General features: G+C 41.5%; 1 protein-coding gene across 2 annotated transcripts in view; it reads right to left on the reverse strand.

The window, feature by feature from the left end:
• Nucleotides 1-15,658, reverse strand: part of LRP12 (LDL receptor related protein 12) — a 101,947-nt gene extending 86,289 nt beyond the window's left edge. For both annotated transcript variants that reach the window (XM_019032955.4, XM_004047420.5), the window contains exon 1: nt 14,074-15,658. In XM_019032955.4, coding sequence (XP_018888500.3) covers nt 14,074-14,152 — 79 coding nt within the window. In that variant the 5' untranslated portion in view covers nt 14,153-15,658. The remainder of the gene's footprint in view (nt 1-14,073) is intronic.
• Between the last annotated feature and the right edge of the window lie 408 nt (nt 15,659-16,066).

Raw genomic sequence — 16,066 nt, forward strand, 5'->3', positions numbered from 1 at the left:
ATGTGGTTAATAGAAAATTCAAAACTACATATGTGATTTACACTTGAGGCTCACATTATATCTGAGATGCTTCTAAGAAGGGCACTTAGTTTTGAGGAACCAGGAAGACTCCCTAAAGGAGGCAGCAATGGGAAGAAAGCTGAAGGACAGCAGGAGTTAGCCTAGAGAAGAAAGTGGTGGAGAAAGAAATAAGGCAGGCAGAAGGAACAGCGTGTATAAAGACTGGAAGTCACAAGTATGGCAGGAACATGGTGTGGGAGAGGGGGAAGGGCAGGGGTGAAGGGGAATGACCAAGACGAGGCAGAAAGATAAAAACTAGCCAGATCCCCTGCCCCTGAGTGATCATTCCTGCTTGCAGGGCACAGAGAAGGAATCCAGATCCAACAGTGCCCTGCCCCCGAGTGATCATTCGTGCTTGCAGGGCACAGAGAAGGAATCCAGATCCACCAGTGCCCTGCCCCCGAGCCAACATCAGCTTCAGTGTGACTAGAGCCCCAAGCCAACATCACCTCCAGTTACCAGCAGGAGGTCCCTGACACCCTGACCAGCTGCGTTGCCTCCACCACTGTGGTGAACACCCACAGGAAGGCAGGCACCCTGGCACTGCTAGCACTCTGCCACAGGTGCTGCAAGTTGGTCCCCCAATCCAGCACAGTGGATTTCGAAGCCTTGAAGAACCAGAGAACAAAGTCGGGACCCAATACAAGTCCCCCAGAGTTAAGAGCAAGCCGTCCAGGAGTCGGGAGCTGAGCACTGGCCCCCCTAAAATCTTCCAGAAATGAAGTCAGTCAGCTGAATCCACCTTATACCACAAACACTCAAAGTTATCAAATAGGATAAAAGGGGAAAAAAAAAATCCAAAGATCAGAAACCTCAAAGATTGAGGGTAGCAGGCCCACAAGATGAGTAAGAACTAGAGCAAGAACTCTGAAAACTCAAAAAGCCAGGGTGCCTTTTTCCCTCCAAATGACCATATCAGCTCTCCAGCAAGCGTTCTGAACTGGGCTAAGATGACTGAATGACAGAAATAGAAATTTGAATATGAATAGTAACAAAGATCATTGGGCTACAGGAGTATGCTGAAACCCAATCCAAAGAAGCTAAAAATTATGATAAAACAATGCTGGAGCTGACAGACAAAACAGCCACTACAGAAAAGAATGTAACAGACCTGATAGAGCTGAAAAACACACTTTAAGAATTTCATAATGCAATCATAAGTATTAATAGCAGAACAGACCAAGCAGAGGAAAGAATCTCAGAGCTTGAAGAGTGGCGTTCTGAAACAGGATAGTCAGACAAGAACAGAAAAAAGAATGAATAGGAACAAACAAAACCTCTGAGAAATAAGGGATTACGTAAAGAGATCAAATCCACAACTCATTGGTGTCTCTGAAAGAGATGGGGAAAATGGAACCAACTTGGAAAACATATTTCAGGATATCATCCATGAGAACTTCCCCAACCTAGCTAGAGAAGCCAACATTCAAATTCAGAAAATGCAGAGAACTCAAGTAAGACATTTCAAAAGATCATCCCCAAGACGCGTAATCATCAGATTCTCCAAGGCCAAAATGAAAGAAAAAATATTAAAGGTAGCTAGAGAGAAAAAGCAGGTCACCTACAAAGGGAAGTCCATCAGACTAACAGCACACCTCTCAGCAGGAACTCTACAAGCCAGAAGAGACTGGGAGCCAATATTCAAAATTCTTAAAGAAATTCCAACCCAGAATTTCATATCTTGCCAAAGCGTCATAAGCAAAGGAGAAATAAGATCCTTTTCAGACATGCAAATGCTGAAGGAATTCATTACCACCAGACGTGCTGCGCAAGAGCTCCTGAATGAAGCACTAAACATGGGAAGGAAGGACCATTACCAGCCACTACAAAAACACACTGAAGTATACAGACCAATGACACTACAAAGCAACTGCATAAACAAGTCTGCAAAATAACCAGGAAACATCATGATGACAGGATCAAATCCACACATATCAATACTAAGCTTGAATATAAATGGGATAAATGCCCCAAGTAAAAGACACAGAATGGCAAGCTGGATAAAGAACCAAGATGCATAGGTATGGTATCTTCAAGAGACTCATCTCACATCCAATGACACACATAGGTTTAAAATAAAGAGAGAAAAATCTATGAAGCAAATGGAAAAAAGAAAAAAGCAATCCTAGTTTCAGACAAAACGGACTTTAAAACACAGATCGAAAAAGACAAAGAAGAACATTACATAATGGTAATGGGTTCAATTCAACAGGAAGATCTATTATAAATATATATGCACTCAACACAGGAGCACCCAGATTCATAAGGCAAGTTCCTAGAGACCTTCAAAGAGACTTAGACTCCCACATAATAATAGTGGGAGACTTTAACACCTCACTGACAGTATTAGATCATCAAAACAGAAAATTAACAAAGATATTCAGCACCTGAATTCAGCACTAGATCAAACAGACCTGACAGATATCTACAGAATTATCCGCCCTAAAACAGAATATACATGCGTCTCATTGCCAGATGGCACGTACTCTAAAATTGATTACATAATCGGAAGCAAAACACTCCTCAGCAAATACAAAAGAAATGAAATAATAAAAAACAATCTCTTGAACCATAGTGCAGTCAAATTAGGAATCAAGACTAAGAGACTCACTAAAAACCATACAATTACATGAAAATTAAATAATCTGCTCCTGAATGACTTTTGGGTAAATAATAAAATTCAGGCAGAAATCAAGAAGTTCTTGGAAACAGGCCAGGCGCAGTGGCTCACACCTGTAATCCCACCACTTTGGGAGGCCAAGGCAGGCAGATCATGAGGTCAGGAGATTGAGACCATCCTAGCTAACAAGGTGAAACCCCTTCTCTACTGAAAATACAAAAAAATTAGCTGGGCGTGGTGGTGGGCACCTGTAGTCCCAGCTACTCAGGAGGGGGAGACAGGGGAATGGCATGAACCAGGGAGGCGGAGCTTGCAGTGAGCCAAGATTGTGCCACTGTGCTCCAGCCTGGGCAACAGAGCGAGACTCCATCTCAAAAAAAAAAAAAAAAAAGAAAAAGAAGTTCTTGGAAACCAATGGAACAAAGATACAACATCCCAGAATCTCTGGGACACAGCTAAGGCAGTATTAAAAGGGAAATTTATAGCACTAAATGCCCACATCAAAAAGTTAGAAAGATTGCAAATTAACAACATCACAACTAAAAGAACTAGAGAACCAAGAGCAGACAAATCTCAAAGCTAGTAAAGACAAGAAATAACCAAAATCAGAGATGAACTGAAGGAGACTGAGATGCAAAAAACCATTCAAAAGATCAACAAATCCAGGAGCTGGTTTTTTTTGAAAAAATTAATAAAACAGACCACTAGCTAGGCTAATAAAGAAGAGAGAAAATTCAAATGAGCACAATTAGAAACAACAAAGGGGATACTACCACAGACCCCAGAGAAATACAAACAATCATCAGAGAATGTTGCAAACACCTGTATGCACATAAACTAGAAAAATCTAAAAGAAATGGATAAATTACTGGACACATACACCTTCCTAAGACTAAACCAGGAAAAAAACTGAATCCCTGAACAAGCTAATAACAAACTCTGAAATTAAGTCAGTAATAAATAGCCTACCAAGCAAAAAATGCCCAGATGGATTCACAGCTGAATTCTACCAGATGTACAAAGAAGAGTTGGTACTGTTCCTGCTGTAACTATTCAAAAAAATTGAAGAGGAAGGGCTCCCTCCTAACTCATTCTATGAGGTCAGCATCATCCTGATACCAAAACCTGATGGTGGTTTTGGTATTAAAAAAACAAACAAACAAAAACAAAAAACTTACTGGCAACAAAAGAAAACATCAGGACAATATTCTTCATGAACACTGATGCAAAAATCCTCAAAAAATACTGGCAAACCAAATCCAGTAGCACATCAAAAAGCTTATCCACCGTGATCAAGTAGGCTTTATCCCTGGGATGCAAGGTTGATTCAACATATGCAAATCAATAAATGTGATTCATTGCATAAAGAGAGCTAAAGACAAAAACCACATGATTATCTTGACAGATGCAGAAAGGGCTTTTGATGAAAGTCCACACCCCTTCATATTAAAAACTCTCAGTAAACAAGGTATTAAGAAATATACCTCAAAATAATAAGAGCCGTCTATGACAAACAAACCCACAACCAACATCATAATGAATGGGCAAAAGCTGGAAGCATGACCCCTGAAAACCGACACAAGACAAGGATGCCCTCTCTCACCACTGCTATTCAACATAGTACTGGAAGTCTCGGTTAGGGTAATCAAGCAAAAGAAATAAATAAAGTGCATCTAAATAGGAACAGAGGATGTCAAATTATCCCTGTTTGCAAATGACATGATCCTATATCTAGAAAACCCCACAGTCTCGGCCCAAAGCTTCTTAAGCTGATAACTACTTCAGCAAATTCACAGGATATAAAATCAATGTGCAAATATCACTAACATTCCTATACACCAACAACAGTCAAGCTGAAGCCAAATCAAGAATGTAATTCCATTCACAACTGCCATAAAAAGAATAAAATACCCAGGAACACAGCTAACCAGGGAGGTGAAAGATCTCTAGAAGGAGAACTATAAAACTATGCTTACAGAAATCAGAAATGACACAAACAAATGGAAAAACATTCTATGTTTATGGGTAAGAAGAATCAATACTGTTAAAATGGCCATACTGCCCAAACCAATTTACAGATTCAATGCTATTCCTATTAAATGACCATTGACATTCTTCACAGAACTAGAAGAAACTATTTTAAAATTCATATAGAACCAAAAAAAGAGCCCAAATAGCAGAGGTAATCCTAAGCAAACAGAAGAAAGCTGAAGAAATCATGCTACCCAACTTCAAACTACACTACAGGTCTACAGTAACCAAAACTGCATGGTACTTGTACAAAAACAGACACATAGACCAATGGAACACAATAGAGAACCCAGAAACAAGGCGGCACATCTACAACTAACTGATCTTCAACAAACTTGACAAAAATGAGCCATGGGAAAAGGATTCCTTATTCAATAAATGGTGCTGGGGTAACCGGCTAGTCATATGCAGAGGACTGAAACTGGACCCCTTCCTTACACCATATACAAAAATTAACTCAAGATGGATTGAAGACTTAAATGTAAAACCCAAAACTATAAAAACCCTGGAAGACAAGCTAGGCAATACCATTCTAGACACAGAAATAGGCAAAGATCTCAGGATAAAGACGCCAAAAGCAATTGCAACAAATGCAAAAATTGACAAATGGAATCTAATTAAACTGACGAGCTTCTGTCCAGCAAAGGAAACGGTCAACAGAGTGAATAGGCTACCTACTGAATGGGAGAAAATTTTTGCAAACTATGCATCTGACAAAGATTCATAATTTGCAAAATATCCAGCATCTATAAAGAACTAATCTAGGCCGGGTGCGGTGGCTCACGCCTGTAATCCCAGCACTTTGGGAAGCCCAGGCAGGTGGATCACGAGGTCAGGAGATTGAGACCATCAGGACTAACACAGTGAAACCCTGTCTCTACTAAAAATACATAAAAGAAAAAAAAAAAATTAGCCGGGCATGGTGGTGGGTGCCTGTAGTCCCAGCTACTCGAGAGGCTGAGGCAGGAGAATGGCATGAACCCACGAGGCGGGGCTTGCAGTGAGCCAAGATTGTGCCACTGCACTCCAGCCCGGGCGACAGAGCAAGACTCCGTTTCAAAAAAAAAACAAAACAAACAAACAAAAAACTAATCTAAATCTATAAAGAACTTAAAACACATTTACAAGAAAAAAACCCATTGAAAACTGGGTAAAGGACATGAACACTTTTCAAAAAAAGACATACATACAGCCAACAATCATATGAAATATAGCTCAACATCACCAATCAGGGAAATGCAAATCAAAACCACAATGAGATACTATCTCACACCAGTCAGAATGGCTAATTATTAAAAGGTCAAAAAAATAACAAATGCTTGCGAGGTTGTGGTGAAAAAGGAATGCTTGTACACTGTTGGCAGAAGTGTAATTAGTTCAACCATTGTAGAAGACAACGTGGCGACTCCTCAAAGACCTAAAAACAGAAATATCATTGACCCAGCAATCCCATTACTGGGAATACACCCAAAGGAATATAAATTGTTCTATCATAAAGACACATGCATGTGTTATGTTCCTTGCAGCACTGATTCACAATAACAAAGACATGGAATTAACCTAAATGCCCATTAATGACAGACTGGATAAAGAAAATGTGGTACACATATACCATAGAATACTATGTAGTCATAAAAAAGAGCAAGAACATGTCCTTTACAAGAACTTGGATGGAGGTGGGGCCATTATCCTCAGCAAACAAATGCAGGAACAGAAAACCAAATACTGCATGTTCTCACTTATAAGTGGGAGCTAAATGATGAGAACACATGGACACATAGAGGAAGGGGAACAACACATACTGGGGCCTGTCAGAAGGTGGCGGGTGGGACAAAGGAGAGGATCAGAAAAAATAACTACTGGGTACTATATATGATATGATGTACAGATATCACTAGATATGATGTAACATATCACTAGGTGATGAAATAATCTGTACAACAAACAGATTAATAATTATGTACAACAAACCCCCATGTAATAATTGTGTACAACAAACCCCCATGACACAAGTTTACTTACATAACAAACCTGCACATGTACTCCTGAACTTAAAAGTGAAAAAAAGAAGCTAGCCAGATCATGAAAGCTCTACTGAGTTAAATTTATATTTTAAGAACAGGGAACTGCTGTTGGGTTTTAAGCAAGAAAGTTACATTATCACGTCTGTACTTTAGATAAGTCACTCTGGCTACTGCTAGGTGTGATATGATTCAATCAGGACAAGACTAGAGCTAAGACTAGCTGGTGGCTGTTACAATAATGTAGACAAAAAAAAATAATGGGCCTCTACACGAAGAGCACAGCAGTAGACAGACATGAACCTTAGGCAAAACTACTATTCTCAAAGCTTCAGTTTCTTCTAATAATACCTACCTCACACAACGATTTTGAGAATTAATCATGGCATTTTTTGTATAGGTGTTCTGTATTCTCTTAGCAAAACTTTCACAAGCAATAATAATTTCACGAAACAATTCTACTTCAAAATATATCAGATACAAAGATTATTCTTATGTCTTCTCCAATATATGTAAAAAGATGCCTTAACTATTAATGAAATTAAGTCAGATTATGAAAGGTTTACTCACTTATATTTGAAAAAGTAAATTCCAACTACTAAACATCCTATTGTGCTCCATTTAATCCTAATATTAAAAGATTAGCATCATTTTTAATTCCTCTAAAAACTGAAATGTAAGTGAATTAAAGGTAGGTATCAAGTTAGTCTCATTCAATGACAAAACATGAGCATAAAACAATTTCACACCTTCACCAAACTGATACCAGCAAGTAAATGAGTTATTAACTATTTAAGAGGAAAACTAGAAAACTGTTTTGTCAGTTTTATTTACTTTGAAGTTTTGGGACCTACTAAAGTTATATCTTCTGTAAAGCTACACAATAAAAAAAAAAAGATAAAAGCTCAATTTTTCCAAATCTGCTCTGAAATTCACCAATCTTTTAATACATTCTTGCCTCTACCAAAGACAATCTGATTTCTAAAGCAATCTTTATTGATAGCTTAGCAGAAAGCATTTAACTTTGGCAAAAAGGTATTGGAAATCCAGCTTTTGCTCCACCCTTTGCTTCTTGCCTGAAATACACTTAAAACATTGTAAAAAGTTATGTTCTATACTTATTTCACTGACAAAATGACTGCCCTCAGAACTGAGTTCTCCACAGAACCCTTCTTAAGGTTCCTCCCCTTGTAATTTAAGTCCATCTCTTCCTGTCATCTGTTGTACAACTATTCACAATATATCTGCTTGCATAGTGTTCATAGCCTTCTCTATTCTAGATTAAATAACAGAAATCTAACTTGCTAAGCGTCCAAACCGTTCTACTGAATTGAGGGAACAAAAATCACCCTCAACTTCTCATTCCTCCTCTTCACTGATGATCTTATGTCATATTACTTTGAGAAAATAAGAACGATCAGATGTAATGTCCACCTTCCCACCCCAAAACCTGCAGACCTAAATACACTTGCACCAATATTTTCTTCTTTACCTCTTACGGCAAGAGGAAAAATCCCCTTATCTCTATCAATAGGGCAACCTACACTCCTTTATCTCCACTACTACTACCTTGGTACAAGCTCCTGTTATCTCTCACCTGGATTACAGCCAAAATCTCCTAACTGATCATCCCATCTCTACTGTTTCCCACTTCACGACAATACTCCACATAGTAGCAAATGTGACTGTTTCAAAACATAAATCACATTATGTCACTTAAGTTAAAATAAAACCCAAACTCTTTACCATGGATTCTAAATCCTAGAGTTTCTAAGTATTGTTCTAATCTCATCCTGTCACTCTCCCCTACAACCATTATGTTCCAGTTACAGTGTTTTTAGTAATTTATCTGCAACATACCAGCTCTTTCCTGATCCTGGGCCTTTCATGCATTGTTCTCATATGTAAAGCTCTCTTACCCAACCATAACACAGTTAGCTATGCTTTAGGTCTCATAAATGTCCCTTCATGAAAAAGTCTTCCCCTAATTACTCTGTGCCTGTTACTCACTATCTCTGCCCCGTGTCTGTTTCTTTGAGAGCACTTATTACAACTTATTCATTAGACTATAAGCTCCATGAGGGCAGAAACTATGTGCATCAGGTTTTATCTAACACAGTGCTAGACATAAGCAAGGGCTCAATAAATATTTGCTAAATGAACTAAGTGAAGAGACAGCCAGGGTTAGGCTACAATCCTGACTCTACTACTTCATACTGGTTTGACTTCAGTTAAGTCACAATATTTCTGTGTTTCAATGTTCTCTTCCATAAAACAAAAGAAAGAGTAAATATCTGATAGGATTGCCAAATAAGACCTACTAAAGATTAATTGGCAATAAATAAAGACTAATCATGCATCTTTCAATGTAAGTATTAAGTACTTGTAAGTAAATAAGTGCTATTAAACTTAATTTAATAAATGTTAGTTTCCTTCCTTCCCTTCTATAACTTAGTAAGAATCCCCTAAGCTAATACAGTATTGAAATAATATATTTATATATACTTAAAAAGAAGAGATTCTGATAACATGTATTTGAATAGATACATTGGTAATTTGTATTTGCAGGATCTAATCCTAAATTTTAGAAAATGGGAATAAATAATGTACATCTATTACTTAACTCTCTCAAAAAGCAGGGAGTGATAAGGAGAAAAGAAGAAAAACAGAAAAGAAAGGTAACCTTAGAAATTAGAGATCATCAACTTCCAATTCCTAAATTTAGAACAACCTTCCTCTTCTTATAAAGACTTGCAGTAAGAACAGGATTAATACCCAAAATAAAAATATCCTATGTTTACTTAAATCTATATAATTCTCACTTATATTTCATGTATATTTTTACTGAACTTTCACCCCTTAAATTGTGGTATCACTGGTAAAGTGGGGGGGGGGGGGGGGAAGGAACAACATCTCATATCAGAAACACAAAAAGGCCCTCTTGTTCCCTTAATATTTTAATAAGCTTTAAATTTTCTAACTACAAAAGTAAATCTCAACATTTTCTTTAACTGCTGCTCACTTTTCAGGCTAAAATCTCTTTCATGTTCTTCAAAAGAAATTTTACTTTCTAGGAACCTTATAAATCATTTACCATACATCATTCAAATCTCCTCCATACTCTATCTAGAATACAGTTAACAGTGCTTGTTTAATACTTTCTGCCTGATAACCACCTAGAATTTTGTGGAATGTGCTGCCCATCTTCATATTCTCCCAAGGATATGGATATAATTTAGATTCTGAACTCAAGGAAGGGTTTATGTTAAGCAATTAATTCAATTTTATTCAACACATTTTATGTAATCAAACTTGTCTTTTTAAGAAGTAATTGGTGTCTGGTTTAGATTTTTCCCTCATGTTCCAGTTAATTCTACAACCTTTCTAAAATTAGAATTTCTTGTCTACCCTTAAACTAGTTATTAAGTGCTACTGAACATTCCATAAAATTCATGGGAAAAGATTCATCCATTACATATATGCAAAGTAAAAAGATTATTTTAGGCTACCACAACATCTAGAATACTACTGTGAACAGTAAAGACTCTTGATTGTAATAAGCTGAAAACCAGTTTAAAAATGAATTTTATCACAAGTCAATCAGTATATGCTGTGAACAGTTCTACGACTATCAAATGCTCTGGCAGCAAGTAACCAAAAATTAACCATCTGCAACTCTTGAAGTTTATTGTAAAATCATATACAAACAAGAAACATTCTAAATTACATTTATTTATTTATTTATTTTTTGAGACAGAGTTTCACTCGTCACCCAGGCTAGAATACAATCGTGCAATCTTGGCTCACTGTAACCTCCACCTTCCTGGTTCAAGTGATTCTCCTGCCTCAGCCTCCTGAGTAGCTGGGATTACAGGCATGTACCAGCACACCTGGCTAATTTTTGTATTTTTAATAGAGACAGGGTTTCGCCATGTTGGCCAGGCTGGTCTCAAACTCCTGACTTCAGGAGACTCACCCGCCTCAGCCTCCCAAAGTGCTGGGATTACAGGCCTGAGTCACCACGCCTGGCCTCTAAACTATATTTTAAGGCTTCATCTTGGGTAGTGTTTTTCAAGCTAAGGACTGCAATTTATTAGTGGATCCAAAATCAATTTAATGAGTCCAGACCAGCAAATGAAGAAGGGAAGGGTGAGAAAGAGAAGGAATAAATAGAGAACATCTGAGTGCACAGGTAGTTAAGAGTACGATTTCATTAACTTTTTTCTCTATGTACATAGTACCCGAAGCAATGTGTATTTTAAGGGTGGGTTTGAGTAAACGTTAGGAAACACTAATCTGGGAGACAAACAGAAGTGGAAAGGATAAAGCAACGGAACTGTCAGAATTACCAAATTGTGGCTTAGGAGGTGAGCAAGACTAACAGCTTCTATTGACTAGGAGACAGAGGTTTTGGAAACTCCCATAGATTTGTAAAAGCGAGACATCCCTATGTGAAAAATGACAAAGCACTTTTTCCTCTTACAGTAAGCCTAGGACAATGCGTAGCAAAGCTTGTGGTTGTCACCACTGATATTTTTATCCCTTCAAACTTACAAAGGTGGCAGAGGTCAACCTTTACTCTCTCCTAACTCTTAGGCACATTGAATGCGGTTAAGATACAGTAGCCCCTGAAAGATAATTGCAGGTCCTTGAACAACTACTTCTAGAAAACATTATATTCTAGATTACAATTTAGAGTTTCAGGTAAGACTCTGGCATTCAGAAAAGTTAATTTGGAAGTACAACAGTCACATATCAGAGCCCATAAAATCGTCATCTGGAAAGTAGCACCAAAATAAACAACAAAAATTTTTTTTATGTATGTGAAATGTTTCAAAAATCTGAAGCACACCTTAGAGTCATTTCATTTTCAAGAGTCACTCTGTGAAGAATTAATATTGGAGTTCCCTAAATATTGGCCAATCAACCTGCTTTTCTTTGTTAACAGTGATTGTGAATATTCCGTTTCATTAACAGAGCTAATTATTTTTGAAGCCTTTTAAAACACACACACACACACACACACACTTTTTACTGTATAGACGACAGTTTCATAAATTACAGCTAGTATCTGTTCTAAGAGGCTCAAGGCGACAGCTATTTCTTAGGATGCATCCACTACCCATTACAACTACTATATATTCTAAGTTACCCAATTCCCACTATTGTTATAGAACCACATCCACCCCATACTATTGTTACAGCCCTTTTTCACTATTATAAACCCACATATGGTTAGAGACAGAAGAGGACAAAAAACATGCAGCCATAAAGAGGATTTCTCAGTTCCAGGGTGAAGGGTTCCCTTTAATCTCTGCTGATATAGTTTAATGTTCTGCCTGGTTCACTACCTCCTTTTTTTTTTTACACTTTGAAACTTGCTGTGGCTTGAGACATCAACCTTTGGCATAATCACCTGCTGGTTTTATAATCTGCGGCCCACACTGTTGGAAAAAGGAGTTTCAGTCTTTGCTTACTAACAATTTTGTGTTCCTCACTGAACACAAATTCCAAAAAAGATAAAACTTTGATAGGCCCCTACCAGAAAGTCACTTTGTGTACAAGTACTAAAGAATGCACCAAACAAATTGAGGGGTTCACAGCCTCTTATCCCTCGAGGCAAAAGACTTCTAGTTCAAACACTGATGACACAGGTTTTAATGAAAGAAGAGCCCATTTATTTATCTATTCCGATCAGACATCACAGAAATTCAATTCTTATTATAGTAGAGGACAAAGCTGGACAATCCTCATCACCCTAAATTAAAGATACCTCTCAATTTCTTCTCTCTTCTGGGCCTTTACACCAAACCTAGAGCAGAACTATACCCACCTTCAGGGCAGAAGAAACAACGTAATAGCTTATTGATCTCTGGTGTAGACCCAAACCCACAAGTCATCAGGCAAGCAGGGATTACAGCCACTTGATGCAGCTAACAATCAAAAGTCGTGTACTGGGTTTTTGGTTCCACACAAGCACACCTCTGGCAATTACCCCTACATAAAAAATGGACCAAACTACTCTCCTCACCAAAACAAACAAAAATACTACTAATCAGGTACGGGAGCAACACATCCTTAATTGTACCAAAAAGAATTTCTTGGCTGTCAGTAAATGCCCAATTACGTTCATTAATTCTTCATTTAGCGTCACTTGCCAGGTTTCAAAAGCCACCATCACATTCAATTCCGTAGATAAATGCGTTCAAAAGAGATAACACTTGCTGACAAATTGGCTGTTGACTAAACCTCACCACCACCACCATTATACTAGTCAAATCAATGTTTGTGGCAAATGAATTAGACTTTTTATAAGTAAAATTTACCAAAGTAATGATATCTTCTAATTCTTTTTCTGGAGAAATCAAAGCAACACTCCAAAAAGGAAAGGTTAAAACTGAGCTCTCTGAAATACCTATTCAGTGTGTTTAACTGATGAACTAAGAACGGTGAAGTCAGAAGTGTAACTTAATTATCTTAAGAGACAAATGTCCTTTGCAATTAATTCCATTCAGCTCTTGCTCAGACCCCAACGCAATATAAAGCTGTCCGCACAGTCTTCAGCCTTCTCTTAACCCGAAAGGAGTTATCTCTAACCCGATCCATCGACTGGAATAAAGTAACAGTGACCACAGCGGCGGACGATGATGGATGAAATTACAATTGAACTAAGAGTCAGGACAGATGTGTACACCCTAACAGGAGAGACTGAGGTGGGGCTGGAAACTATTTTCTGGCTTTCTCCCGCGTGCTGCTCCCGGGGAACCAACAGGACCCTGCACGCCCGGATTCGGCAGAGCCCTTGCCCCCGAGGTGGAGGAGTGGGGAGAAGTCAGCGGGAAGCCTTTTCAGGGAATCGAGTAGGACAAGGGCTGGCGCGGTGGGAATGTCACCGGTGAGAGAACTTCCTAACCCCGGGTTGAGGGGGCGGGGGGAAGGACCGTCCCGGCAGCGGCGGGGGCGAGCTCCTCTGCTTTCTCACAGTCAAGCATCTTTGTGTGTGGATTGTGCCGGGCTACGGGTCCTCGAGCAGCTGGCCGCGGGGGCCCTCGAACCCAGGTCGGGAAGTCCGCCAGCCACCCACTCGCTCCGCCGGGGCCCTCCCGGCCGGGGCCCCCAGCCCCTCTCCACCACCCGAGGGTCTGGAGGTGGGCGAGTGGAGAAAAGCATCTCCGTGTGGGGACACCCGTTCCGCCACATCCACCCCCTCACCGGTCTTTGTCCCGCCGGTAGCCAGGGTCTCCGCGGGAGTCTCCAGGGGAACCCCCGTCCTGGAGGCCTCGGGGCCCGGGTCGCCTCAGCTTTGTTCGGTCAGCGGGGCGCGGGGACGCGGACACTTACCGTACACCCCAGCGAGGAAAAGCAAGAGCAACGCAGACCTCCACCGCGGAGACTCTTTTGTGCTCCAGCGACGGGCCATAACCACAGCAGATGGAGAGAGAGAGGAGGAGACGGAGGAGGAGGGAGGAGGAGCTGGAGGTAGACGCCGCCGCCGCCGCCGCCGAGCCACCGGCTGCTCCCTGCGCTCTCCGCGGCTGCGGGAGGGGGAGGGGAGGGGCCGTCGCCGCCCGCGCGCGCTCCCTCCTCCCTCCTCCCTCCGGCTCGGCTGCTCCCACCCCGGGCGGTGCGAGAGCCCCACGCGGGGAGGCCCTCCTGGGGGCAAGGGCAAGGTGCTCGCGCGCCAGCGCGAGACGAGAGGGTGGCGGACGCCGGACTCCGGCCTCGCGCCGCTCGGGCTAGTCGGCGCCGCCACTCGCCGCCGCCACTCGCCAGGCTGAGCGCGCGCCCATCCGTGCGATCGGCATTCCCCTGGCCCGCCTGCCTCGGTTCCCTCCCCGCGCTCCGCTGGACTTTCCAAGTTTCGGGCCGATTTCCACGCGACGGGAGCCCAAGGAGCAAGGCAGCGCCAATCGATGAGAGAGCGTGCGAACGCCGGCTGCTGGATGCCCAGGGGCTGGAGCGCGGGGTGTGTGGAGGAGCACGGTCGCTGTCCGAGGCCTGGGCTCTGGCCCAGCGGTTTGGGGGTGGGGGGATACCAGCTGGGAGGCTGAAAGTGGTTCCGTGTTGGGGGAGGCGTGGATGGTCTGAAGCTGAGAACTTGGGAGTTCCTTCCTCTATCCGGTACCCCCAAGTCTCCACTTGCTGTCGGCGCGGAGCTTCGAGTGGGGGTGGGCTCAAGTTAGTGCGGCCAACCTGGCAGCTGGTCGGTCAAGGGACAGTGTGGACTCCCACGCTCAAGGTGCCCGGAATGAGTCGGGCAAGGCTTGTGCAGAGCCCCTCCAGTCTGGCGTGGAAGCCCCAAGAGGTCATTTGACATCTCACGCTGGGTCGGGTGCAGCTGGGCCAGGATGTTCGGCAGGGCTGGAGCCGACTTTCAGGGTAGATATACTGAAAGGAGGATTCGCCCATCACGCTGCAGTTTCCCTAAAGCTCTTTCCTCACTCCCAACAAATGGGAGTCCTCCTTTACTTAGATCCCCAGAACACTTTTCTAAGTACGTCTGTAGTGACGCTGGCACATCAGACCTTACCCCATGTGTTTTTAAAGCGTTTGTCTACAACGTCTTATTTATATTAGATTGTATCGTTGCCCTTTGCAAGCACTCTCCATGCTATTCATTGAAGACCTACACTGCATCATGCTGTCCTATTGACATAGGTTGTCACTTTTTAATCCCAAACATCCTTGTGAGATAAATATTACCCATGTTTTATAAAAAAGAGAGAGATTAAATTACTCATGGCAAGTAAGTTGTTTGAAAGTTTTTCTCATTCCAAAGTAAAGATTGTTGCCCCTATACCACAGCAAACTCTCTAGCACAATGCTTAGTGCCTAGTAATGTGTCGGAATTGGTGCCTGCCAGGGGGTTCGTGGTCTCCCTGACTTCAAGAATGAAGCTGCAGACCTTCCAGGTGACTGTTACAGCTCTTAAAGATGGCACGGACTCAAAGAGTGAGCGGTAACAAGGTTTATTGCGAAGAGCAAAAGGACAGCTTCCACAGCAGGGAAGAGGACCCCAGGTGCTGGCTGGTGGTGGCCAGCTTTTATTCCCTTGTGGTCCCCTCCCATGTTCCGTTTCTGTCCTATCAGAGTGCCCCTCTTTCAATCCTCCCCGCGATTGGCTACCTTTCGAATCCTGCTGATTGGTGCGTTTTACAGAGTGCTGATTGGTGCATTTTACAGAGCGCTGATTGGTGCATTTTACAATCCTCTTGTAAGACAGGAAAGTTCCTCAAGTCCCCACTCGACCCAGGAAGTTCAGCTGGCCTCACCTCTCAGTAAGTAAATGTTAAAATTTAAAACATACTTTCTGGGGAATACATTTAGGCTTTTC

This window comes from Gorilla gorilla, chromosome 7 (assembly GCF_029281585.2).
Source record: "Gorilla gorilla gorilla isolate KB3781 chromosome 7, NHGRI_mGorGor1-v2.1_pri, whole genome shotgun sequence".
Taxonomy (NCBI): Eukaryota; Metazoa; Chordata; class Mammalia; order Primates; family Hominidae; genus Gorilla; species Gorilla gorilla.